General features: G+C 46.8%; 2 protein-coding genes across 7 annotated transcripts in view; both read left to right on the top strand.

Moving 5' to 3' along the window:
* Nucleotides 1-27,965, top strand: part of rabgap1l (RAB GTPase activating protein 1-like) — a 206,983-nt gene that overhangs the window by 58,676 nt on the left and 120,342 nt on the right. The gene's annotated exons all lie outside the window — the stretch shown is intronic.
* gpr52 (G protein-coupled receptor 52) lies at nt 25,772-26,899 on the top strand (the record flags this gene model as incomplete). The annotated part of the gene is made up of 1 exon (XM_083647757.1): nt 25,772-26,899. One exon carries the CDS (start codon nt 25,772-25,774, stop codon nt 26,897-26,899), a length of 1,128 nt encoding a protein of 375 aa, XP_083503883.1.

Raw genomic sequence — 27,965 nt, 5'->3', positions numbered from 1 at the left:
CGTGGGATTCCCGTGGGATTCCCGTGGGATGGGAGTCAGTTTCACTATTCATCATGTGATTGGGATGGGACAGGAAACTAAAGTCAACGGGAGCGGGCGGGAGTGGGAATCAAGACAACAATAGACCAGTTGTTATATATATAAATAAGCACATGCAGTTCTAATATGAAGAATCACTATTACGCAATTTTTATAATTTTCCCTGGCTGTTCTGGTGGCTGGTTGGTTGCAGGCAGACATGTCTGACATGTGAAAAAAAGGGGAGCGCGATTGGGATGGGAGTATTTTTGTGGGAGTAGTATGAGACTGGACTGAAAAACCATTCCCATGTCATCGTCCACACACGCACGCACGCACACTCACGCACACACACACACACACACACACACACACACACACACACACACACACACACACACACACACACACACACACACACACACCAGGATATGCTGTGCTGATGGTGTTAAAGGAGCATAATATTGTCTCATATCGATGGCAGTTGAATTTAATCCATATCATATCGTGGCAGGCTACAGTATGTGATGTCAGAAAATATTGTATCGTTGTCCAAAGAATTGATATAACATATCGTGATGAAACTTGTGATTTACACCTCTACTCCTCTGAGCTGTGTGTCCTGTTAGAGAATACACTTCCTCTGAGCTGTATGTCTGTCTGAGTCTCTGGACTATTACAGCTGCCGTTGGCCTCTTGGCCTCCCAGAGCGGCTGGAACAATTCAAACAGTGACTCCTCTACAAGGACCTTCAGCATTTCCTCAGATGTTGTATCACTGCGGTACCTTGGAGAGGCCTTTCACTTCCCATGTTGTACCTGGTTCTGCTTATATTGCTGAGAATGATTGACTTTGCTGGGATACTTTAGACGCTAACGTTTAGCGTCATGAAAACATGTATTCTAAGCTTCAGGTTACATTGCATCATGCTGACCAAATCCAGCTATTCATTGAAGATCCCCACTGCCAAATCAATCCAGAATGAAAAGCAATAGAGGAAAAAGGCTTTTCACTTCAAAGTCAATGACTGGGAGAAGCTTTCAGGAGCGCTAGTGATTTTCACTCTATACACATGCAGCTACATTCAGGAACGGCTACATAAGGTGAATATAAAGGTTGAGAATGTCTGGCCTAGAATAACTTTTACTACTACTGTACTACTTACCTGGGACGAAAATCAGAGCTAGTAAATTGTGGCAAAGAGTGTAGATTAAATCCCATATTTAAAGTAACAGGAACTGCATTCACATTTGTTTTGACTCCCTGACAAAATCTTTCACCTCGCGGGACAAAAAGAACAAGCTGCTTCTGAGTCTTGTGACGTGTTTACAGAAGCTCTGCTTCACTTGTAATTGTGAACCCAAACAAACCGAATACAAAAATGTTAGAAAGTCAACTTTTCAACTGTGGATCGAACCAAACCAAACAAACTGTAGGTGATCGCACCCGTCGTTTTGTCCTGTCACCCCCCCCATCCCCCCCCCCCTCCCCAGCTACAGCTCACATATAAAAACCAAATGTTGCAATAGTTCTGTTACGCCAATTTTCTCTGACGATTAATCACAGGAAAGTCAAATCTTCTCCATATACAGTCTGAACATCGAGTTGTTCAGCCCAGGTCTGTGACCTGCTTTTGGGTCCCAGGCCATGGTTTAGTAAACCAATCTGTTAGAGCAACACAGCCGTGTGAGAGGAGGTGATATAAGGAGGCGGAGCAGAAAGAGACCCTCCCGTTTATGGATAATACAATAGTCCTTCTCGTTACTGCCCAGAGAGGCTGAAACTACCTGCCACGATCAATACAGAGAGAGAGGGAGAGAGAGAGAGAGAGAGACATGGAAGACAAATGGAGAGAGCGAGGAAAACTGGACATGTGAGGTTGTAGCCATGGAGGGAGGTGGAGGAGAGAAGGAATGTGTAAATGACATGGCAGATTTCTCTCTTTTTCTAAGTGTCATTTTTGTTTTTACCGAGTGTTCTTTCTCTCTCTTTCTGTTTCGACCAAGTGTCTCTTTATCTCTCGTTCTAACTGTTTCCCTTACTATGTTTATCTCTCTCGCTGTGCCAATCTATCTCATAATCTATCTCAGTACCTCTCTCACTATCTCTCTTTATTTGACCCTCTCGCTCTATTCTCTCCCCCCCTCTCCTTACATAAGAGCAGCTTTCTGCAGCTCTGCTCATTCATCGTCATTGTGGTGACTGTGCCACGCCCCCACACCCTCCGTCTTACTGGAGTAATGATGCTATTGATAGGCGGGTGGCCGCGCTATTAATAGCCGCAGCAAATGAATGGGGATGAGTGAAAGGGGGCGGGGAGAGAGGAGAGGCAAACGACAGTGCGGGCGACGGCGACGTGGAGCTGATGAGTGTGTGTTGTGATGATGTTAATGCTGATTGAATCCTAAGTAATTGGACTGTCGCACCGTACGGGGGGTGATCAGTGTCGTAAATCAGCGCCGTGTGTATATCGCCACAGGTTCCCGGAGAGACGTTCTCAATAATAACCAGAGGCAGAGGGGTCCTAAACCCTGCCTGGTTAGGACTCCGAAACTGACCCGATTCCTGACTCGTTCATACCCTGGAGATTAAATGGAGTGTGATTGTGATTCTTGATTCGTGGACGTAACTGAATCGGCATTTATTATTTGGATTTACGTCTCTGTCTCTACAGTTTTTTTTTTAATGTACATTACCTTTATTTAATGTTATTTCCGCTTTTCTTTTATTGCCTTGCTGTACTTGATTTTCTTGGCACTGGTGTTGGCCATTGAGTTTGATACCCCTGATTTACGCAGTCATGATATAAGCACGCGCACACGCACACACACACACACACGCACGCACGCACGCACGCACACACACACACACACACACACACACACACACACACACACACACACACACACATACACACACACACACACACACACACACACACACACACACACACACACACACACACACACACACACACACTCACACACTATCACCTCAGAGTGGCAGGACTCCAAATGGTGGTTGGTAACTTGTGAAATAGATCACTTTTAGCAGCAAACTAGGTGTTTATAATGGAACAGGAATGGACATGCAGTCATGTTTGGTTGACTAACTTCCCGGGCAGAAAACATTGAGCAACGTGCCGCTGGTGGCCGGCTAGCTTGATATCAATAGATCGCAAAGTGTCATGTTCACTGATGTACTGCTCTCATTTATACAGTCATCGCACGCACCCACACACACACACACACACACACACACACACACACACACACACACACACACACACACACACACACACACACACACACACACACACACACACACACACACACACACACACTTGTCACACACACCATGGCCTCAAGGCATCGGTGACATTCACAAATAACTCTTTTCTCGGCAGGCGTAGCACTGTGTTGGGGTGGGGTGGGGTGCGGGGGGTTGGGGGGGGCGGGGGTTGATAGTGACATTTGAACAACCTTTCCATCTCCCCGGAGCCGAACGAGCCCAAGGTGTGCTGCCATGCTTGAACCCACGGCTTAAAAAAGCCCAGCCAGCTATTTCCAGGCAGGCCTCTCCAAAGACCAATCAGGCCGCAGCGTTGGTGGAGTGTGGGCGAGGTCAAGTGCCTCCCCAGGTTCTGTAATCACAAGCCTGGAGCGGTGGACCCACTACGGCAAGCCGCAAGGAGCCATATATGAAACTGAAGGTCCTCCAAGGTGATTGTGTTTGAATGGGAATTGATTTTTGTTCTTTTCAAGCCTTTCTTCTCAGTCCTGAAGTGTCCTACTACATGAACAGAACGCTCCGCCCTGACACTGTTTGTCATGCTAATCTGCCAAGTACAGCATCAAATGGTGATAATGACATCTTATGGGTTGGTTGGTTGGTTGGTTGGTTGGTTGGTTGCTATGGTGACGACACAAGTCTGGACATTAAGGCTGTTACACTGTGAGCATTGAGCAGATGGGCAAAATGTCAAAACTCAACTGAAAGCTAACGTTAGCTATGAGGCTAACATCGCTTTATGACAGACTGTATTTCTTCTTTCTTTCTGTAGTTCATCTAGTCAACATTAAGATGTTAGCAATCCATGGCAGCAAGGAGGCAGAGAAGCAGCTTTGGTTCTTGTTGGAAAACCTCTCAGCTCAGTGACTTGCTGTGAGTCACTTTATACAGAAGCTAGTTCAATGGCCACATCAAAATACACGTTAAATGCTCTGACCGGCCACAAAGCAAATTTCCGAATCCCACTATGGCGGATGCATGGCCCGCCCCACTCTGCCTCTGATTGGCTTACCCTGATATTTTACCCTAACCTTAACCAATCATCACACCTCATGCCTAAACCTAACCAATCATCACTCCTCGACTCGTGAGTCATGCATAAACCGAACCCAATCAGAGGCAGTAGGGCGGGATTATTTTCTGCTTGGACTTTGTGAACACAAAGTTCACAAAAGTACTAATAGAATGTGTGCTTTCTCTGTCTAAAAGAGTTAGTTTGTAGAGTTAGTAGTTATGTAGATATTAGCCGTTGAGTACAGCATGGTTTCAGCGTCTGAGACTGAAAGCTGAGATAATCGCAGTTTTGTGAAATTCAATCAAACAGGCAGAACAGTCACTTTAACCATTTATTTTTGGCATCAGTGAGAGATCAGACATCTAAACAATATAGTTCTGAACGCCCTCTCCTTCAAACTCCTCCCTCCGTGGGCGTGTCTGGTGGCTTTCAGCAGCGTTTGTCACAAGCGAGTTTCTACTGCCTGTCTGAGCAGTGAGCAGCCTCCCTCCCTGGCGGAGTGTGGATGGGGCTCACTCGTTTCTTGGGTTTGAGAGCTTTGATGAAGCTTTGTGCGATTTTAGGCATGTTTCAAAGTGTGTTTTCCACCCAGTCTATTTTTGGAACCCCCCACCGTTGTGCGCCCGTGTGCACCAGCGTGAAAGCGTTTTCGCCTACAGTATGAGAATGAGGCTCGTTCGTTTCTGGGTTTTTGGTTGAGCTCAGCTGCAATGAAGCTGCCTGCGTGCGATTGTGGGCTTTCTGCCGTGTTTCAAAGTGTGTTTCACCCATAATCTATTATGCAAATTTGCAATCCCCCACCGCCAGCTCCCAGCACGATAATGCGCGAAAGCGAAAGCGTTTTCACCAATCCATTTTACAGTATGAGAGAATGGTTTCCTCGCGCGTTCCCCTGCAGTTTTGGCTCTGCTTTTTCTAGTCTGGAGAGCACTGTCGCCACTTAGTGGGTCGGTGGAATGGGTTGAACACGTTCGGTGGCTCCAATATTTTTATAGGAGACGTGGGGGGCGTTGATCCACGTCCCACCGTCAATTTTTTTTTTTTTTTTTTTTAAGACGAGATATCTCGTCATTGGCAGTCAACCGTTGGATTTTGTAAGACGAGATATCTCGTCAATGGCAGTGAACGTGTTAATATATTTTTTTATTATTTTTTACTTTTTATTTATTTTTTATTTTACAAAATGCCTATGTCCAAAGCGCTATGAAGCGCTTTTCAATCCGCCTGGTAATGGTGCTCCGTGAGGGAAGCGCATAGTACGCTGGCTCAATTACATTGATCAGGCGTTGAAAACCCTCAACGATATGTATGGGCAGCATATCCATCTCGAGCCGGATGATCTTTTCTGCATGCCGGCCGAGGACGAGGCGCCTTCCTCATTAACCAGGCTCGGATGTAGGCTACGCTGTTCAAGTGGTGAATCATTGGCGTCTAGCCGTGTTGTACTTATAAACGGCATCACAGTTCTTGCAATGAACAATGTCGTCTTTTAACTCGAAATGGTCCCAAACAAAACTTTGCTTCGCTCGCTTCATTTCCTCATTTGGATGAGTGCTGAGTGCTGACAATGTGCTGTTGCTGTTCTCACGCAGCAAGCCCAGTGAGACCACGCCCATAGCCCCACCCAGAGTTGTTCTGTTCAGTTGTCTCATAGTCCCATTGCGCCCTCACCAGAGAACCCTCTTTCACTACCTGATGAGCGGGTGAGAGGAATTCTGCTCATTCTGCTATTTTACCATCACTCTGTTGTTTGGGTGCTGTGGCTCCTCCCACCCTTTCAGTTGGACCTATTGGTTGTAATGCAGTTGGTGGAGGAGTTGAAGGTTATTTCACTTGTAAAATACCAGAGTGATCTCTGGTGTTGGCTCAATGCCAATGACAACATACTCTCTATTGTGACTGATGATATGTGATGGAGAAATGCTGCGTACAGAAATAAGAGCCAGGGAGAAATAGTAGAGGGGGGGGGGGGGGAAGAAAAATCATTTTTCATTCTTTTACATGATGTACCTGAACTGCACTCACGTTCCCGCGGTGCCCCCCAGTACTGCAATGAGCAAAGTTCAGTTCTTTATGAAGCTTGTAATTAAATATGAGAGCCTCCCCTCCCCTCCCTCCCCTCCCCTCCCCTCCCTCCCCCTCCCCTCCCCTGCACTCCCCTCCCCTCCTCTCCCCTCCCCCTGCCAGGCTGCTTTACATGTTGATGTGCCGTCATATTGGGCCCAGGCGCCAGCTTACCGATGACATTTATCACCAGTCTGCAATCAAAGGTAGCATCAGTGCCATGCAGCCGGGCTGGAATAATAACACTACACCCACTCCTGATAGCACACGCACGCACGCACACACACACACACACGCACGCACGCACACACAAGCACACACACACACACACGCACGCACGCACGCACACACACACACACACACACACACATACACACACACACACACACCGTACATATGACGGGCTGCCATGGTAACTGTAAGGGTTTAAGGACTCCTCTCTGCAAGTTGTCTCTATGACTATTACAGTATGTGTCTCCTTTCACCTTTGTTAATATGCTGCTGCCTCAGGCCATTAGCTATAGCTACTTCATATTTTGATCATTGTGCCAAAGACCAACTAACATGCTGCAGGAGCTGGTCCAAACGTCCCAAAATCAAAAGTAAAAAGTTATAGCCACAATATAGGCTAAAAAGTTTGTTAGAGTCGCGGCTCTGATGCAGTTGCCCCAGCAGGTGGCTGCGAAGAGAATTGCACTTGCTACCACAGACTGGTAAAATATATGCAACATCTTGCTGCATACATTGAAGGATCTGAGCCTCCTCAGGAAATAGAGTCTACTCTGCCCCTTCTTGTAGACAGCCTCAGTATTGCGTCTCCAGTGCAGTTTTTTGTCCAGGTGAACGCCCAGGTATTTGTAGCTGTCCACACTCACCACCTCCTCACCCCCGATGGAAATAGGGTTTGGCTCCGTGCTGGTCCTCCTGAAGTCCACAACCATCTCCCTGGTTTTGGACACATTAAGGAGGAGGTGGTTTTCTCCGCACCAGTCCACAAAGCGGCCCACCAGTTCCCTGTACTCTGCCTCCTCTCCATCCCTGACACACCCCACAACTACAGAGTCATCTGAATATTTCTGCAGATGACAGGATACTGAGTTGTATTGGAAGTCAGAGGTGTATAGGATGAAGAGGAAAGGTGAGAAGACAGTCCCCTGCGGCGCTCCTGTGCTACTGACGACCCGGACGGAGACACATCCCCTCAGTCGCACAAACTGTGGTCTGTCCGTCAGGTAGTCAATAATCCAGGAGATTGTGGAGGCGTCCACCTGCATCCTTTGAAGCTTCTCACGCAGTCGTGCAGGCTGGATGGTGTTGAAAGCACTGGAGAAATCAAAGAACATCATCCTCACAGTGCTGCCTGCTGTGTTAAGGTGAGAGTGGGCTCGCTGGAGCAGGTAGATGATGGCGTCGTCGACTCCAACCCTGGGGCGGTACGCGAACTGCAGTGGGTCCAGGTAGGAGTTCACCTGGGGTCTGAGATGAGCCAGCATCAGTCTCTCCAGGACCTTCATGATGTGTGATGTCAAGGCCACCGGTCGAAAGTCATTTAGGGCAGATGGAGAGGGCTTCTTAGGAACCGGGACAAGGCATGAGGTCTTCCACAGCACCGTAACCTTCTCTAGGCTCAGGCTGATGTTGAACAGGTGCTGTAGGACCCCACATAGCTGTCCTGCGCAGGTCTTCAGTACTCTGGGGCAGATACCATCCGGACCTGCAGCCTTGTTCCGTTTCAGCTTCTCCAACTGCCTCTTGAATTGTCTGCTGGAGACAGACAGGCTGGTGGTGGAGGAAGCGGGGGGCTCAGTTTGAGGTGTTAAGTTCCTGAAGTCCATTGTGGGGGGGGGGGGGGGGGGGGGCTGTGGTTTTGGGCACCAGGGAGGTGAAAAGTAGCTGTGGGGGCTGGGAGGCTTGTGGGGGGTCAGTGCGGCTGGGGACCGGGGGGGAGGCAGCTGGGGATCCTGTGCTGAACCTATTGAAGAAGATGTTCATCTCATTGGCTCTGTCCAGGACATAGAAAGACAAGACAAGTTGTTGTTTTTTGGCGTGGAAAAAGCGCCGCCTGGAGTGCTTTTTCTGTGGAGAAATCAAAGCTGATGCTAACGTCACCTGATGCTAGCTCACTGAGCAGCTGGTTAGCTCTGGAGCAGACAATACAGTGTTGTGCAACAAACGACCAGACTACCAGAGATTTACAATACCGTGACATGTCCGGTATCCATGTCTTTAAGATTGCTGTTACAGTAACGTACCACCGCAACACTTTCTCCATATTGTCTTTGGACGGTATGGGCAACGGCCAGCGTCTGCGTCCTTTGCAATTGGTTGGCTGGAAAAAGGTGGTCCACCCCGTTCTGAAAAGTTTAACATTTCTGAACTTTTAAAAGCGCTCCGCTCTGATGGAGAAAAAAACACTTTTGTGGGTGCTTTTAAAGAGGAAAGGGCGCTGGCGTTCATTCAAAAAAAAATCGATATGGACACAGTCTTACCAGCCCACTGGTTGTTTGGAATAGAACAGCACTCTGAATGGTTGGTTCCCTGGAGAGAAGAATAATTTACCAGCCACTTTCACTGTTTTACCAATTCCACCAGCTTTCAGAACGCAACAGGACTCCAGCTGATGGTGCGACTAACTTAGCAGACCGAGACACTTGGTGCTGCTGGCTGCTTCTCATTTCCCCGGCCTGCAGCGGCCACTGTCGAGCCTGTAGCTACAGTAATGCTGTGTCTTCTGGAGGCGATTGCTATGCAGTTTCTATTGTTTATTTATATATTATGCTAATGTAATCCCCACTGCTGGCAGAGTAAACAAACCGTAATCATCGCTCGCCAAAGCTTGTGTGAAAACCTCACAACCTCGATTTTGGTGATTTTCATGTTTCCACTTGACTTGGACTTATCTAACCCTTTTAACAGCCATTGGTATAATGGCAGAAATGGATTATGATCAAGGAAAGAAGGGGGGGGGAGACAAGGCTGTTTTTCTTGTTTCTGAATAGTTGAGGTTTTGGAGACAGAGAGAACATACATGTACATTCACATACACCATCCATAAATCCACTGGCTCAGCCCAGTGCTTAGCTGCTAGTCTGAGGCCTCCCATCATGATCCGTCCCCTGGAGGGGCTCTGACAGGCTTGTCAATCACACACACACACACACACACACACACACACCCACCCACGCATGTGCACGCACACACACACACACACACACACACACACACACACACACACACACCCATGCATGTGCACGCACGCACGCACACGCACGCACAAACACACACACACACACGCATACACACACACACACACACACACACACACACACACACACACACACACACACACACACACACACACACACACCCTCCTACGTAGTATCTGTAGGGACCAGCTGCACTACAGGGCCACAGCACAGCCTATCAACACCCCTGCCATCTTTCCTCCTCACACAGTGTAGTTCTATTCACACACACACACACACACACACACACACACACACACACACACACACACACACCTATGTGTGTTTCTATAGTGTAGCCCTTCGCCTCACATTCACTTCTCCTTAGCAGGAACTCAATGTGCTTCATTAACAGGACACACTGCCTTCTTTCCACATCACCAACATAATCAATTATGTGTGTGTGTGTGTGTGGGGGGGGGGGCAGTCTAAACGAACAAACAGAAACGTGATGTGTGTGTGTGTGGGGGGGGGGGGGCATGTCTAAACGAACAAACGGAAACGTGATGTGTGTGTGTGGGGGGGGGGCATGTCTAAACGAACAAACAGAAACATGTGATGTGGATGTGTGTGTGTGTGTGTGGGGGGGGAGGGGGGCGTGTCTAAACGAACTAACGGAAATGTGATGTGTGTGTGTGTGTGTGTGGGGGGGGGGGCATGTCTAAACGAACAAACGGAAACGTGATGTGTGTGTGTGTGGGGGGGGGCGTGTCTAAACGAACAAACAGAAACATGTGATGTGGATGTGTGTGTGGGGGGGGGCGTGTCTAAACGAACTAACAGAAACATGTGATGTGTGTGTGGGGGGGGGCGTGTCTAAACGAACTAACAGAAACATGTGATGTGGATGTGTGTGTGTGGGGGGAGGGGGCGTGTCTAAACGAACAAACAGAAACGTGATGTGTGTGTGTGGGGGGGGGGCGTGTCTAAACGAACAAACAGAAACGTGATGTGTGTGGGGGGGGGGGGGGGCGTGTCTAAACGAACAAACAGAAACATGTGATGTGGATGTGTGTGTGGGGGGGGCGTGTCTAAACGAACAAACAGAAACGTGATGTGTGTGTGTGGGGGGGGGCGTGTCTAAACGAACAAACAGAAACATGTGATGTGGATGTGTGTGTGGGGGGGGGCGTGTCTAAACGAACTAACAGAAACATGTGATGTGGATGTGTGTGTGGGGGGGGGCGTGTCTAAACGAACTAACAGAAACATGTGATGTGGATGTGTGTGTGTGGGGGGAGGGGGCGTGTCTAAACGAACAAACAGAAACGTGATGTGTGTGTGTGGGGGGGGGGGCGTGTCTAAACGAATAAACAGAAACATGTGATGTGGATGTGTGTGTGGGGGGGGGGGGCATGTCTAAACGAACAAACAGAAACATGTGATGTGTGTGTGTGGGGGGGGGGCGTGTCTAAATGAACAAACAGAAACGTGATGTGTGTGTGTGTGTGTGTGTGTGTGTGTGTGTGGGGGGGGGGCGTGTCTAAACGAACAAACAGAAACATGATGTGTGTGTGTGTGTGTGTGTGTGTGTGTGTGGGGGGGGGGGCGTGTCTAAATGAACAAATAGAAACATGTAGTGTGTGTCTGTGGTATCTGCAGCCGGCTCAGTCTGACCATTCATATCAACTCACTGTGAAGTGTGAAGCTGATGAACCCTATTAGTCAGGCGGCTTAGCAACTGGATGTGGACGTTCCTGACAAAAACTTTTTTTTTTTTTACTTACTCAGAATTCCATCGCCGTTCCATTTTTGATAAGATCCACCTCCAAAAACGTTGTTATGGTGGCCATCTTGCAATTTCAAAATCACATCCTACCGAAACCTATTTCTTACAACATCTCAGCTTCTAAACCACTTAGGATCACAATTTCAGTGTCTACACATACATATATTTTCAGGGCCAAGGAATACAATTTTAGCAATAACAATTGTGTCTGATAAAAAAAAATACGGCCATCTTGGAATTTCACAATCACGTCATAACAAAACCTATTTCTTACAATATCTCAGCTTCTAAACCACTTAGGAGCACAATTACAGTGTCTACACATATGTTTTCAGGGCCAAGGAATAGAATTTTAGCAATAGAAATGGTGTCTGGGGAAAAAAAATGGCCATCTTGGAATTTCAAAATCACGTCATAACAAAATCTATTTCTTACAATATCTCAGCTTCTAAACCACTTAGAAGCACAATATATGTATATGTGTGTGTAGTGTGTGTGTGTGTGTGTAGTGTCTGCAACAACAGGAAAAACAATCGATCCCTTCCTCAGCGCCAGAGCGCTGCTTTAATGAAGCACTGCATATCTCCGTCCAGTGCTTATTAGGTTTCGGGCTGTTTTGGCCATTTTACTATACTCGTCATTTTGCCTAAATATTATGATTAAAAAGTGTTTACCACATCACTCACCTGCAGTACCTCCACGGCCCACACTTTGAGGATCACTGCTGTAGAAGAAGTAAAGACATAGACATTGTGCCATTCTAATGCAGCAACTAATGCACATTTAACAACAGCTGCTACCTTGTACATAGGAGGGACAGTGGGTAGGCTTAGGGTGGAACATTTCTGGGTGGTGTTGTCTCATACCATGGACACACTATGTCCTGGGATCCGATCTGGACATTTGTCACATGTCGTCTCCCCACTTTATCCCAGCCTTTCCTGTCTCCTGGCTCTTTCCACTTTAAACTGTCCAATAAGAAAAGGCACACACACAGAAATCTAATGTTGTGGTGGACAGATATTTTACAGGGAACATTTCCGGATGTCCAAAACCACTTGTGAACTGTTGTGAAACGAGCGTGGCAACAATCATTTATTCCACAAATGCGTTTCCATGATTGCACTGCGTTTCTTGCTTGACAACAAAATGAATGTACAAGCTTCTCTCCTCCTGTATGGAAGCGGCTCCCTGCATCCTGACCTACATGGTGGAAGGACAACAGCAGCCACATAATATATATATATATATATATATATATATATATATATATATTTATTATTATTTATATGTATGGAAGCGGCTCCCTGCATCCTGACCTACATGGTGGAAGAAGGACAACAGCAGCCACAGAATAATGCATCTCTAAACATGTGAACCTGAGCAGTGGACCCGGCCTGTGACGTTAACTGAAGATGATAGATGGTGTTTCCAATAGCCAGCTAGTCTTTGACCTTTAGCTCCTCTTTACCATCCGCCTGAAGCCGTCTCAATGCACACGTTATATAGGCGGACATTGTGCTGGAGGGGAGAAACACTGCAGCTATTTTCATTGGACATAAATTATTGTCATGTGAAATGTGATAATGATCCACCTCCTCTGTGTATTTGGCACCCCCCCCCCCCGCATCTGATTCACATTGACATGATCTCTCTGCTGTTTTCCACCAGTAGGAGAATGTGTCTTTGCAGCTATTCTCACAGTGAAATGATGATAAGAAGCCCACACCCTTTGTTTCCCAAAATGAATGGTTTGCAAAATGTCAACTTCAAAACCCAGAAATCCTGTAAGGTTACATCAGAAAACTCACTCACTGCTTTTTAGATTTTTTTGTTGTTTTTGTTTTTGTTTCTAATTTGTATTGTGTATTTTGTTGGGGACTATGTACAAAACATTCTCTTACCTACAACACAGCGCACAGGTAACTCTCTCTGGCCCCGTCCCCCTTTTTCATATATATATACCGTAAATTCCGCACTATAAGCCGCACCGGAGTATAAGCCGCACCTGCAAAATTGCCTGTTTGTTACATATATAAGCCGCACCGGACTATAAGCCGCGGGTGTTTTAACACATTGAATGCCAGCCATGTTTTCATTCCTGTAGGTAAGTTGTGCCAGGGGTGTTTTTGACGATTCTGGCTCATTTTAGAAGAGCCGAGGATTCTTTTCTGTTAAGAATTCATGAACACCAATCATCTAAAAATAACTAATAGAATGTGTGCTTTCTCTGTCTAAAAGAGTTAGTTTGCAGAGTTAGTAGTTATGTAGATATTAGCCGTTGAGTACAGCATGGTTTCAGCGTCTGGAAATTTATTCAGAGATAAATGGCTTTTTGTGAAACAGTCACTTTAACCATTCATTTTTGGCATCAGTAAGACCGTCAGACATTCTAAACAATAGTTTTGAACAGTAATTTCCTCCATAACAACAGGAAACACCCCTCTCATTCAAACTCCTCCCTCCGTGTGTCTTCTCCTCCTTCCTCCTGGCTCTAGAGCCAGGAGGAAGGAGGAGCGTGTCAGAAGCGCGTTGTGCTGCCTGCCTGCCTGTCTGCCTGTCGGGCAAGACGAGTCTGAAATGGATTACTGTAAAATCGCGTCGCCATTTCCTTGAATGGCTTTCTCCCGCGGTGTGTGTGTGTGTGTGTGTGTGTGTGTGTGTGTGTGTGTGTGTGTGTGTGTGTGTGTGTGTGTGTGTGTGTGTGTGTGTGTGTGTGTGTGTGTGTGTGTTCGCGCGTTGCTGCGCGGCTCTGGGGGGAAGGGATCTCTGTCCGTTCTGTGTGTGTGTGTCCGGGCTTCTGACTAAAATCGCCAAGCCATTTCCGCGGGAGGCGGCTGCTTTTGTGGCTTTTGGGTCCCGTGGCTGTGACTTCTCTCGGTCTCTGTCGCCACTTAGTGGTCGGTAAAATAGATTACACACATGCTCTTGCTCCAAATAGTTATCTCGAAGATGTAAAAGGGGTTGATTGATGTCCCACCGTCAAAAAAACATGTAAGACGAGTTATTTCGGCTCTGGCACTCAAGCGCTGGATTATGTAAGACGAATTATTTCGGCTATGGCACTTAAGGTGTTAATGGTATTTTTTTTTTTTTTTTTTTTTGTCTTGTGTTTTAATGTTTAATTACCATATGTAAGGGTTCATGCACAGAGGGGATTGTCGGGAAAGAGATGGCTGTTTGAGGAAGCTCCCATTTATTAACATTTCAACAAAACAACATAACACAACACCACCTGTGTTTTTCTTTACAGTGCACACAGTGTCCGCGGTGTGGTGAAAAGAGGGCAAGAGAGGAAATTAAAACAGAAGTGGATTTATAGTTAGAAAGAGTGCTAAAAAAGAGAGATTTTTTTTTTTTTTTTTTGAAAAAATCCATAGATAAGCCGCACCGGACTATAAGCCGCAGGGGCCAAAAAAGCCCAAAAAACGGGGGAAAAGCCGCGGCTTATAGTCCGGAATTTACGGTATATATATATACCGGTATATATATTAGGGATGCACGATAATTATCGGACCGATAAATTATCGGCCGATATGGCCATTGTGCGTTATTATTTATTATTCCGATAATGGCCTTTTTCCGATAAATTATCCGATAATAATCCTGTTTATTTTTTGCCTCGGAAGCGGAGATTTTTGTTGTCGCACATTCGTGACATCACAGCTGCGACGCAACCATGGCTGCTGCCAGTGTGTAGTGTGTTGCTGTTTTTCAGTTTCACAATGATCAGAAAGCTACTGTAATTTGCAATCCATGTCCCACACAGGTTCCCAGGGGAGGGGAAACCTCTAAGCTGGCATTACGTTAAACCAAAGCTGGCGATGATGCAGCGGATATGTTTGTTGTCTTTGTTAGCGAGTGTTAACGTTAGCATTAGCTCAGTCGTAGCGGGCCTACCCTGCAGGCTCGTCCGCTTGGCAAACTGTGACATTTACAGTCTGTGGCTTGTAATCAAACAGCCCCACAAAAGCACTTAATACACAGAGCTTGCGTAAACTTATAGAAACTAATGGAATCCCCTTTACCCGAAATGAAACATCCAGGGATTGTGTATTTAACTCCAAAAAAACCACTCGCTAACGTTAAGCTAACCGCGTTAGTTAGCGTTAGCTGCGGGACAGATCCAATAATGAAAACAAAGGAGCAGTCGCGCACATTAGGCTACATAAAAAGCATCAGTCAGTCAACATTACATAGTGCCTTTTATTTAATCTGGTGGCAGCATTCTTCAGTAAAAAGTGAAATGACACAGATGGTTTTATTGGTTTATAGTAGGGGTGGGGGAAAAAATCGATTCACCTAAGTATCGCGATTTTTAATGTCACGATTTTTTGGATCGATCTTTTATTCCAGAATCGATAATCGCAAATTAAATTTTTTTTTTTTTTTTTTTTTTTTTTTTTCCGGTGCTTGCAGTCAGGCCACTCACTGAACAGCAGGCCAGGCGCCGCCTACTGGTTTACTAGTGGTTTTATTACTTTATTAGTTAGTCTGAAGTAATAATTACACTTCAGGGTTAAAGTGGGTGCATCTCATTGTAAAATTGGACTTCAAACGGCCCAAATCTGGCTTCAAACGGCCCAAATTTCACGCGCGTTGGCCCATATCGGCCTGGCCTGCTTGGTATCTAATGCCCGGCCTGAATTATGATCCCAGTCCGCCCCTGTTTTTAACTATATCGCCCAGCCCTACTCATGATATATAATATACAGTCTCTAGTGTATGATTCAACTTTTCCCATGTTCTAATCTAGTGTAAAAAAGCAAACAAACTGAAAAAGAAAAGAAAAAAATAAACAGAAATCGCAATAAATCGTAATATCGAATCGCAATAATCGTAGAATCGCAATACTTAAGAATCGCAATATAAATCGAATCGGCACCCAAGAATCGTGATAGTATCGAATCGGGAGATAAGTGAATCGCCACAGCCCTAGTTTATAGTGCCTGCCCATGGACTGTATATGCCTGCCCCATTCATTGGGCCCAGGCTACAATTCACTGAGAACTGGAACCAATGCAAAATTTGAACAGATCAGTATGACAATAAGAGTCTAAACTACTATGCCTTTTGTCATTGTGTTTTATCTGCAGACTAAGCAGCTTGGCTTTCCGTTCTATAAAAGCCTTTATTTTTGTATTGACTATAATTGAGTGATACACTTTATTAAACAATCATATTATATCAGAAGTTTTCTTTGTTTTGCGTTCACAGTGATGTTAGTTAGATTTGGTTAGGTCAGAGCTATGCTCACTACATCCATACATCTACCCTAACCCTTTTTTAACCCCAGGTGTGCATAAAATACAGGTTAAAAACAAACAAAAAAAAAAATATCTATTTTTATTATAATAATTATCGGTTATATCGTATCGGTTATCGGCCAAGACGAATATATTTATCGGTTATCGTATCGGCTCTAAAAATCCATATCGTGCATCCCTAATATATATATATACAGTACATGTACAAATCAAAGACTCATTTCCAAGGCAAGTAAGATGGGCTACCTCCACTCCAGTCAGTGTTGGGCAGTGTGTTCAGCACGTCAAATGTTCCCCTCAGTGTCGCTGAGCGTAAATGTAAATACTGGCGTCTGCCTGCTAGACAGTCTCATGTTTCACTCTCAGCAGGCGGCCAGGCAGGTGGTAAAAAGCAGGTTTAGTGTGCCGATCTGCAGATAGTTCTGGCTGGATGCTTGTTTCCAGGCAGTAAAGCAGCACTAATCTGCCCCCGTAACTGCCCCATCCATCCCTACTCATACCCCAAGCCTCTGGGGCTGGTTGTCCTAGATATTAGTGATGGGAAAATATATATTGCAATACAAAAATTAGACCAATACGTATCGTCAAGTCAAGTCTATTTGTATAGCACATTTCATACACAGAGGCAATTCAAAGTGCTTCACATAAAATGGTCGACAGGAAAATAAAAGAATAAAAGAAGAGAATAAAATGGACATTTAAAAGCATCACAACAAAACTTTAAAAAAGGGTATAAAAAGTGCATTAAGCAACAGGCGCAGCAGTTGCAAAAAGAGCTAAAAACTTATAGAGGACTCATTGGGTTTGCATAATAGACTACCGGTATATAAGAAACATGACTACACACACATATAATAGTGATTGAGAAACAGCTGTCAGCAGTTAAAAGCGACGGTAGACATAAAAGTCTTTAGTCTATTTTTAAAAGTGAGTAAGGTTGGGGCAGATCTGAGGTCTTCAGGTAATTTGTTCCAGCTAGCAGAAGCATATTGGGTAAATGCGGCCTTCCCATGATTTGATTTGATCCTAGGTACAGTTAATAAGCTGGACCCTGCTGACCTAAGAGTTCTAGACGGTTCCTAGCGTGGGAGCAATTCAGCTATGTATTTTGGGCCTAGGCCATTAAGTGATTTATAGACTAATAACAGTATTTTAAAATCTATTCTATGACACACTGGCAACCAGTGTAAGGACTTAAGAACTGGAGTGATATGATCAGCTTTCTTCATTAGAACTCTACTGTAGCAGCAGTATTCTGAATGAGCTGAAGTTGTCTAAGTTATTTTTTGGAGAGACCAGAGAAAAGGCTATTGCAGTAGTCTAACCTACTATAGATGAAGGCGTGAATTAGTTTTTCTAGATCCTGTCTGGACATGTAGCCCCTAATTCTTGCTATATTTTTAAGATGATAAAAAGCAGAGTTTCTGATTGACTCAATGTGGGAGTTAAAGTTGAAATCGGAATCAATAATAACGCCAAGATTTTTGACTTGATCCTTAGGCTTCAGGGATCGAGACTCAAGGCGTGCAGTGATTTTAAGCCTTTGTTCTTTGGGACCAAAGACGATCACCTCTGTTTTGTCTTTGTTTAGCTGTAGGAAATTCTGGCACATCCAGTTATTTGTTTGATCAATGCACTGGCACAATGATTCTCTGGGAGCATAGTCAGCTGAGGAAAGTTATATATACTGTACAACTGAGTGTCGTCTGCGTAGTTATGATAGGCTACTTTGTTTTTTTGCATAATTAGGCCTAGAGGGAGCATATAAAGGTTGAAGAGAACGGGCCCCATAATGGATCCTTGAGGCACCCCACAAGTCATCCTAGTTAGGTCAGATGTGTAATTGCCAATGGAGACGAAGTACTTCCTGTCTTGAAGATATGACCTGAACCACTGGAGGACCGTACCCGATAGCCCAACCCAGTTTTCCAGTCTGTCCAACAAAATTGAGTGGTCAACAGTGTCAAATGCAGCGCTAAGATCCAGTAGCACTAGAATCAAATTTTTGCCTGAGTCTGTGTTCATTCTAATGTCATTTATGACTTTAGTAAGCGCGGTTTCTGTGCTGTGATGGGGGCGAAAGCCTGATTGGAGTTTATCTAGATCATTTGAGGTTAGGAATCTATTGAGTTGTAGGTAAACAACCTTTTCAATTATTTTGGCTAGGAGTAGAACAGTAGTCTAGAGTAGAGTAGAACAAATGAGGAACATTAAATCCAGATTATAACTGGTAATCAGATCACTGATGAGGAGAGATTTATTTGACAGCGATCTAACATTAAGGAGTGCGGCTTTAATATTTTTAGAGCCTGGAACTTGTTTTGTTTGCTTTACAAGGGGAATGGAGATTAAGTCTGATTTAGAGACAGATCGTGTTGAGGGGAAAGTATTATGTCTGTATGAAATCAAGACAGGAATTGAATGGAAGTCAGCATTTCCGCCGTAGCCAGTTTCATTGCTAGACTGCTGTGGGACCTTGTGGGATGTTAGCTAAATTTTTTATGTGATATGAGCTCCACAACAATATCACAACCTCTCATTGAAATTATTTTATTTGCACTGTAATGATATTTCCAAATTGTTGTTAAATTCTAGCCAATGCCATTTCTACAAAGTCTCAGTGTCTCAGGAGGAGAAACAACAACATCATTCTGCAGTCAGACTTTGTTGTCATTGAAGTTACATCGTATTGTGCCTGTAATAAATCCTGAAGCCCATATTACGTCTCATGAGATAAACATATCATCCCACCTTGACTACAGTAGATACCCAACATGATCAACGGCCAATAGTGATGTGGTCAAGGACCGTAGAAAACAAGAAGAAACAAACTCTACAGTATCAATTCAGAGACAGAGCTGGCAAACCTCCAGTCATCCCAACGTTGCCCCAGGCTTTCCCTGTTTTATCATTGTTTTGGTCAGACCGCCATCGCCGTGTTTGCCGCTATTTTGTCCAAAACGAACGTAGGAACACCTCTGATTGGCTGAATGGACACTGATGAATCCGTCTGTCCAAAAAAAGGTTTGGTTGGGTTGAACTTGCGCTCCGTCAAAACGGACGGAAATCTAACGGAGGTGGACGTGCCATCAGTCCAGTACAGACGATGGACAGCTTTCAGTGAAAATGAATGGAAAGTAATGTAGGCGAACCAGCGTGGCCGCTGCCTAAGCCCTCGTTCACACAGGACGCCGAACGTAAGCAGAACTGAAGCTTGAAGCAACGTACGCCTTACCGTTCACACAAGACGCCTTGTCTTTTCCTCTCAGCGCCTACTCTCGCGTATTGAAGCCGCCCACAACTCCCAATGACTTCATGCCTGCGGCGGCGCAGCTTCACGCTTGGAAATTCGGCGTCCATCCTGAGTGATCGCTTCAGCGTGCCGTGAGTGTGTCTTCGGCACGGCATGAGCGTGGCTTCGGCGTGGCACGCGCACAGGTGGTGTGAACGGCTTCGCCTGTTAACAAGGACCCCTAAATGAAACTTGTGGGTTCAGCGTAGTGTCACAGGTCGATATGTGATTGTCAGATACCCCCTGTTTAATTTGTCAAGTGATTTATGATATTGCACAAGATTATCAGACAGGAAGTGGGAGTGGCTCAGAGGTAGTTTATATGACGTGGCATTTCCGCTGCCACCCCCTCTCTGATAGTGACCAAGAAAGCCACGGATTCCCTGTCTTGCTCCCATTCTCTAGAGACTCTTCCCTCTGTTTTCACGTATGGGTGTGACTGTGTGTGTGATATACTTTTGTAATAGCGTCCCTAATCTACTGAAGGGAAGCCGCTGATAGCTAGCTTCCATACCTAGGCTTGTGCTGTCCCGTGAAACCGTCTGAGCACCACAGCCTGCTGTCCACAGTCTACTCCTGGGCTAATAGGTAAGACAACTCCTGTATGTTGACTTCTTGTATGATAACTCTTGTGCAAAGTCGTTCTGTTGATGTTGTAGCGGGTCTGGTTTGTCTAGACGTGAGCTTGATTCTATTTTGAGAACCGACCCCGTTACAGTAGGTACAGCTTCGGTTGAGCGTGCTTCAGCGTCCTGTGTGAACGGGGACTAAGCGTCTTGCTCAAGTGCAACTCGATGGTCACTGTTGAGGCAGCGGAGAGCGTTTCTTGTACCTCCTGCCACCTTACTCGTTGTAAGTTGCTTTGGATAAGCCTATAGAGGGATATACAGTTGGCTATAGAGCCTGTAGAGGCTGCAGGAGGAGGTGGGAGGCAGTGAAAGGTGAATCGGCCTCCATCTTTGTTTCCAAGTGGCCCCGCTGGCTTTGTTTTGGAGTAGAATGCATTATTAACACAGGCCTTCTGGTGGTGTTTTTCATCAGTGCCCAGTTGCCCACCTCTACAGGTAAAGAACTTCCTTCCATCTCCACACCACATATTCTGCTCTTTGACATATTCTGCTCTTTTACATGTCCAGTTTAGCCGTCTCTCACTCTGATCCCTCCATCTGGTCTCCAAGCCAATTCAAAGACCTGCCCCCCCCCATATCTCTAGGCTCTTTCACACCGGCCTTGAAAGCCGAAAAATGCATGGAAAATAGCAATCCGATGTGCAAGTCGTGAACGCGCGTTGGTGGATAATTGTTTGACGCCTTTTGTCCCGCGACGGTAGGTAGTCACAACGCCGGTTTAGCAGGCAACCCGCCTCCACTTAAAAGCGTTGTCGCAGCGAGCCGGAAAAGGTGCGAATGGTCAGCTCATTCATAAAAAAATTCCAGGGGAAATCACCTCATGTAGCAAGAAAGTGCACGAGTGAAAGTAAAAAAAGTAGCCTATACAATCATGACTGCAGGGACGCCAGGAGGAATGCTCCGTGCGGTTAGGCTTTATGCTCAAACGATGTTGACATTAGTAGGTAAAATTAACAGATATAATCATAAGCTTCAGAGGGCTATACTGTAGCTGTCTGTGGCGAGTTGGTCTGAGGATATTCCCTCTCGAAATCAGCTCTGTGCATTCCCTTACAAAAACTACTAACGTTATAGTATAGGCTACTATTCCCCCGACGAACGTTATGCAGACTGCAGCTGTTTGATATGCGGGCGTGGTCTTTCAGAACGGCCCCTAATTAGACTACTTGATGGGAATAATTTGCTTTACAAAAAACTGGAACCAAAAGAAAAGAATTAGCCTTGTAGCCTACCTAATAGGTAGGTCTGTGATGCATAAAGTCGATCAGATGAATATTGAAAGCCTTGTTACCATGCATGTGGACAACACTTTCGTGTTTTATCTGATCCTTAACGAGCGCAGCTTTATCAGCTTATCCTTAACAACCGCAGCTGCACCTCAGCGATGTTTGGTTGTTGAATTAATTCGTTCATCATACAGTAGGCTAGGCTACACTAACCTATGAAAATATTAATTTGAGCGAGGAGCTGAGTGGAAATGCCTACAGCGGCTCGCCTTTCAATCCGGGAGCAGTGGCTGTCGCCTGAAAGGACACCGCGGGACGGGAATGTGGCGGTCCTGCTGGCCTGTGTGTGAAAGCAATTTCTGTGGCGAGGCTGCCAGGCTTTGCGGGCTTATCGAAATGCAATTTTGCGCGATCTGTGTGTGAAAGAGCCTACTGTCTCTCTCTCTCTCTCTCTCTCTCTCTCTCTCAGCTGCATAGTAGCAATAGGATTTTACTTGCTCTCCAGTTCTCAGGTTACAAATTAAAGCCTGTGTATTATACCTAAAGGAATATTTCACTTCACTTTACTATAATATTTTCTTCTTTTGAGCTCACATATATCTACTAGTTCACTGGTTCCCAACCTGTGGTCCACAGACCACCTCCGCCTGGTGGTCCGCCAGATAATTGCTTTTTTTTTTTTTTTACAGACAAGTTTTTACATAATATACACATTAAGCCTGAGGAGTTGCCAGATTAGGCTTATTTTCGGAAATATCACGATAATTGGGAAATATCACAATTTTGAACATTTACTTTCAGAGGCTGCAGCAGGCTCAGTTTTAAAGCCAGAGTGAAGTTTCTGGTATCCTATGAAACTAGAAGACCTAAGGAATGGATTTGTACCAACCACGTCATGCTAGTTTGTCAGGAAGGTAGCTAAATAACACGCCATTTCCTATGTGGAGATGATGTCCCACCGGTGACCATATCCGATTCTAGAATGTAGTTTGGGGGGGAACTCTGAATCTGCAGTGTCTGGGTAAAAGTGAATGGCACGTTGTTATCTGTTGCAGCCCTTTGTGATTGAAACCCCTCTTTGCTCAGCGTCATGTTCTACTCTTCTAAACTTTTAAAAAGTTGACTTCTGCTCTTCCTAAAAGAAACGAGATGCAAAAGTGGCCACTTTCCCTCCATCTTGCAGCCGCTCTCTCATTGGCTTCAGTGTAAAAAGAAGAAGAAGAAGAAGAAGAAAAAACGCACAGTTTGAAACAGCAGATTAGCTGAGTTTAGCTCAATCTTCTTTTTGCCAAGTGTTTCTGCTCTGCCTGGCTACCATGCTCCATAGTTCCTCCACATCCACCCTTCTGCTCTCTGCTCTGCCTGGCTACCATGCTCCATAGTTCCTCCACATCCACCCTTCTGCTCAGTCAATTTGCTCTCACGTGTTCCTCTTTGTCATCTGCTGGCCAGAGGACGCTCCCAACTAGCCCAAATGCCTGGCAACTGTAACTAAGGGGCAGGCATCACTGGGCTAGGCTATTGGTTTGCGAAGCATACTGGGGGCTGGTGGGGGGGTGGGGGGGGGTGTATATGGAGAGGGAGAGATGGAGAGGGAGAAGTGGGAGGGAGTGAGGGAAGGAAAGAAGAGAGGGAGAGGAGGGGGCTTTAGTTAATAGAAAATGGACTGTGAGAGATAAGTAATATGTAAATAGGAAATGTGTCCAAATTTAGCTCTGGGAGAAAGCGAGTGTGAGAGACAGAATAATGTGCCAGAGAGCCTCAGGTGCAGCCAGGAGGGGAGGGGGGACGAGCGAGCAAGCGAGAGGCTGAGGGAGAGAGAGAGAGCGAGGAAGGAGGGGAGGGTCTGTGTGTGTATGGAGAGAGAGAGAGAGAGAGAGAGAGAGAGAGAGAGGGAGTGTGTGGAGAGGGAGGCAGGGACATGTAAGCCAGTCACAGCATCTCTCCTCTCTCACTGCACCAGGGCTGAGGGACTCTTCATCTCCCTCGTGTCCCTCGCTGCAGATTTGACTCTTCATTTTCCATCCAGCACAATCTTTTTTTCCCTTCTTCTTCCGTTTGCCCCTCGTGGATTTTGACAGATCCATCACATTCATTCTCTCACTGTTCGCCCCGATCGCAAGATTTATTTAGTGGGAGACGCCGGGTCGTCTTGTTTAACCAACTCAAAGGGGGACATTGGCAGAGGACAGCGGGACTCCAACCGGGACTTGGTCCTTTTCTTTATGCCGGCTGGAGTGGATTCCCCTTTTGTTGCGCCTGCCGGTGTTTTGTTCCGGGCGACAGACGTATTCAAAGAAAGAGAGAGAGAGAGAGATCAGGGAGGTAAAGGAGAAGAACGTAGGACCACATAACCCTGACCTCGCCACTCGACTAAAAGGAGGCGCATTTGAAAGGACCCTGTGGCGTGTTTCAAGTCATCAAATCAATAGTCGCAACAAGCACTCCAGAGGTGAGGGCAACGCAGAGGGCGCTCCCTCCCTCCTCGCCGATGTTTCAGAATGTCACGGCTAAAACACAAACCAACAACAAGTTGATGGGATAAACAAGTTGGACCGCCGGTTGATCCCTGAAGGCACCTGCCACAGGATCCTCCCTGCAGGCACCTGCCACAGGATTGCTAAGGAGTGGATGTGAGAGGAGCACTGATCTTCTCAGCTGGCCTCTCACTGTTCCTGGAGAGTCCTTCCACCACCTGCCTGCACGGGACACTGACATCCACCACTTTCACCAGCCACCGGATCACTTTCACCAGCCACCGGATCACTTTCACCAGCCACCGGATCACTTTCACCAGCCACCGGATCACTTTGACATTGATTTCTCTTTTGCATCTCGCAGTCCCGGAATACTTTTTGTGCCAAGTTTGTGCGTTCAAACTTTTAGTCGCCTCCATAGCAGCAGACCACGTCGGTTTTTGTTGTTGTTGCCGTTCCTGCTTTTTTGCACCTCTCTGCCGGGGGATGCCTTGTAAACACATTTCCCCCCAGCGCTGCTGTGTGTGCTGAGAGAGCTGTGACACTCATCTCCCGCGGAGATCCCCATGTTGTTCTAGCCTGTGTCTGTGTTTTGATTCAGACAATAGCTTGGGCATACATGGGCTCCAGACACTGACCGGAGGACCACCAACATAAGGGAAGCCTACTGTTAGGCAGAAAACATAGAAGCACCCATGAGAGGCACTATGGACATCTGAACTCTGTATCGCACGGTTGATTCAAATGCAAAGGCTGATATGGATGTCATTTTCCTCTCCTGACTTTGGTATTTACCAAGAGAGACTATTCTCCCTGAGCAGCAGCAGCAGCAGCAGCCTGAATCAAACATGTTGAACGTGGAAATGAGCAGTAGAAGGTAACTGCTCTCCATACATCTGCTCTGATCTCTCGGTGTGAAACAGAAGCCAAATGCTCCTTGCTTACTTCATTTCTGGTGAGGATCAGTTCAGAGGGGAGAGCAGCAGCGTGCTTCCCCCTTGAAGGATCTGCTGCCTTGCGTCTTCTACGCTCTCTGCCCTTGTGAGGACAGCAGCAGCCTCCCTCAGCCTCCCGGTGGAGAGATGAGGCCACAGACTGGCAGGCGGAGCAGCAGGCGCAGCAGCAGGGAGGCTTGCCTCTGGGAGAGATGCTGGCCACAGCACTAACGCTCACACGTTCTGTTTGCTGAAGGAATACAGCTTCTTTTTTCTTCTCTTTCCTGCTGCTGACGACTCCTCGGCCACTTCCTGGGCTAAGCATGACTGATTGGAAAGGGAGAGCTGAGCGGCTCGTATTGATTTTCCTCCCGTCGCTGTTCATCTGATTGAGACCCAGCGATGTGAGAGCAGGTGAAAGAGAGAGTGAGTGTGCTACAGAGCTACAGAGCTCCGTTTACTGAGACGCCCGGTGAGGGAGGGAGGGGGGGGGGGTGCAGCGCGGGTAGGTCTCCAGTTACAGGCCATCTGCCTTGTGGGTGGCACGCCACAAACCTGACCCACCTGGACTGCACCCAGAACAATGAACCAGTCGCAGCTGACGACAGACCCGGTGCCCACTGGCAACGGCAGCCTGGGAGACCTCGTCCCTGGCAGGGCCACCAACCACTCCTGTCCCCTGGGCTGGGGCCAGAACCAGGGCCTGGAGGCCTGCGTCCTGGAGACGGCCGTCATCGTGCTGCTGACGGTGCTCATCATCGCGGGGAACCTGACGGTCATCTTCGTGTTCCACTGTGCCCCTCTGCTACACCACTACACCACCAGCTACTTCATCCAGACCATGGCCTACGCCGACCTGCTGGTGGGCCTCAGCTGCCTGGTGCCCACCCTGTCTCTGCTGCACTACCCGGCAGGTGTCCAGGAGCCCGTCACCTGCCAGGTCTTCAGCTACGTCATCTCTGTTCTCAAGAGCGTCTCCATGGCCTGCTTGGCCTGCATCAGTGTGGACCGCTACCTGGCCATCACCAAACCACTGTCCTACAACCAGCTGGTGACACCGTGCCGGCTGCGTGGCTGCATCACCCTCATCTGGGTCTACTCCAGCCTGGTGTTTTTGCCCTCCTTCTTCGGGTGGGGCAAGCCGGGCTACCACGGGGACATCTTCGAGTGGTGCGCCCACTCGTGGCCCACCTCCGCCCTGTTCACAGGCTTTGTGGTGTGCTTGCTCTACGCGCCCGCCGCGCTCGTGGTCTGTTTCACCTATTATCACATCTTTCGCATCTGCCAGCAGCACAACAGAGAGATCAGCGAGCGGCGGGCACGTTTCCCCAGCCAGGAGATGGACGCTGGCGAGGGCGGCGGCGGGCATCAGGGCGGGCATCAGGGCGGGCACGGACCCGACCGGCGCTACGCCATGGTGCTGTTCCGCATCACCAGCGTTTTCTACATGCTGTGGCTGCCCTACATCATCTACTTCCTGCTCGAGAGCTCCCACGTGCTGGATAGCCCCGCCCTCTCCTTTGTCACCACCTGGCTGGCCATTAGCAACAGCTTTTGCAACTGCGTCATCTACAGCCTGTCCAATAGCGTGTTCCGCCTGGGCATGCGCAGGCTCTCGCAGACCATGTGCTCCTTCAGCCACTGCGCTGCCGACGACAGGGACTTCGGGGAGCCTAAGCCCAGGAAGAGGGCCAACTCCTGCTCCATCTGAAGGGAGGAGTTTCAACTCCTGCTCCACCTGAAGGGAGGAGTTTCACACAAAGAGGATGTTTCTGGAACCTACAAAGTGGACGCTGGAGTCGTAACAAGCTTACGAGCTAGTGAACTTTGAATTGATTTGGCAGAGCTAAACCAAACAGGAACAAAATCCTGTTGTGATAGTCTCTGCGCAGCTGACAGTCTCTGCGAGCTGACACCAGCGACGTTGCTTGGGTCATGTTAAACCATGAAGTATTGCATTACAAGCTTTTCAAGGAGGTATAGTGTCTAAACAAAAAGACTGAATGTGAGACGGGTATAGTCTGTGGTGGCTGTTGTTCATCTGTGGTCTGGCTTTTAGCTGTGGATCACATACTGTCTCACCGTGGCTTTCTCAGGCTTAAGCGTTTACATTTCACTGTAGATCATCAGCCAGGTCCGAGCGAGCGAGTGGGAAGACCAAGTTGTAAATTCCAAAAGATTCACAAACATTTCCTCGGACATCAAATGTGACCGGGTGATTTAACGCCTGTTGAATTTTGTTCGGATTGTTGTGAATTGGATTTGACCGATACTTTCCATGCCTGCCATTAGCACAGATCAGATCAGCCTGCAGTCCTTCTTTGTACTGTACACACTCTTTGTACACACTCTCCCGGGTTCAATTAGACGTGAGAACGATATAAACGCACACAATGACAATGATGACACCCATTACGCCGCTGTTAAATAGCAGATGGTGTATTATAATGTATGGCCTTGACTGTTTGTTCTAATAGAAAGTGAGCAGTGTGTTTATCCTGAGGCATTATTTTGTGTTGATGAGACAGTAAAGATGAGATCCTGGAGAGTAGGGATGCACTGATCCGGTTTTCTGGGACTGATTCCCATTCCGATTTTATTTGAATTTTGAAACGGTGTGATTGGCCGATCACTAATCCAATCACCAATTGAAATGATGCAATGTTCCCAGAATTTCTACTATCAACAGTCGACACACAGCGCACACAGCGAGCATAAATAGTCAAATTCCACTCTCACACTGTGCTTAATAGACTGTTCTTATGGCTGCACAACAT

The sequence above is a fragment of the Poromitra crassiceps genome (genome assembly GCF_964638095.1).
Source record: "Poromitra crassiceps genome assembly, chromosome: 12".
NCBI classification, from domain to species: Eukaryota; Metazoa; Chordata; class Actinopteri; order Beryciformes; family Melamphaidae; genus Poromitra; species Poromitra crassiceps.
Note: the sequence above shows the minus strand (reverse complement) of the source record. Positions and strands in the feature narration are given on the sequence as shown.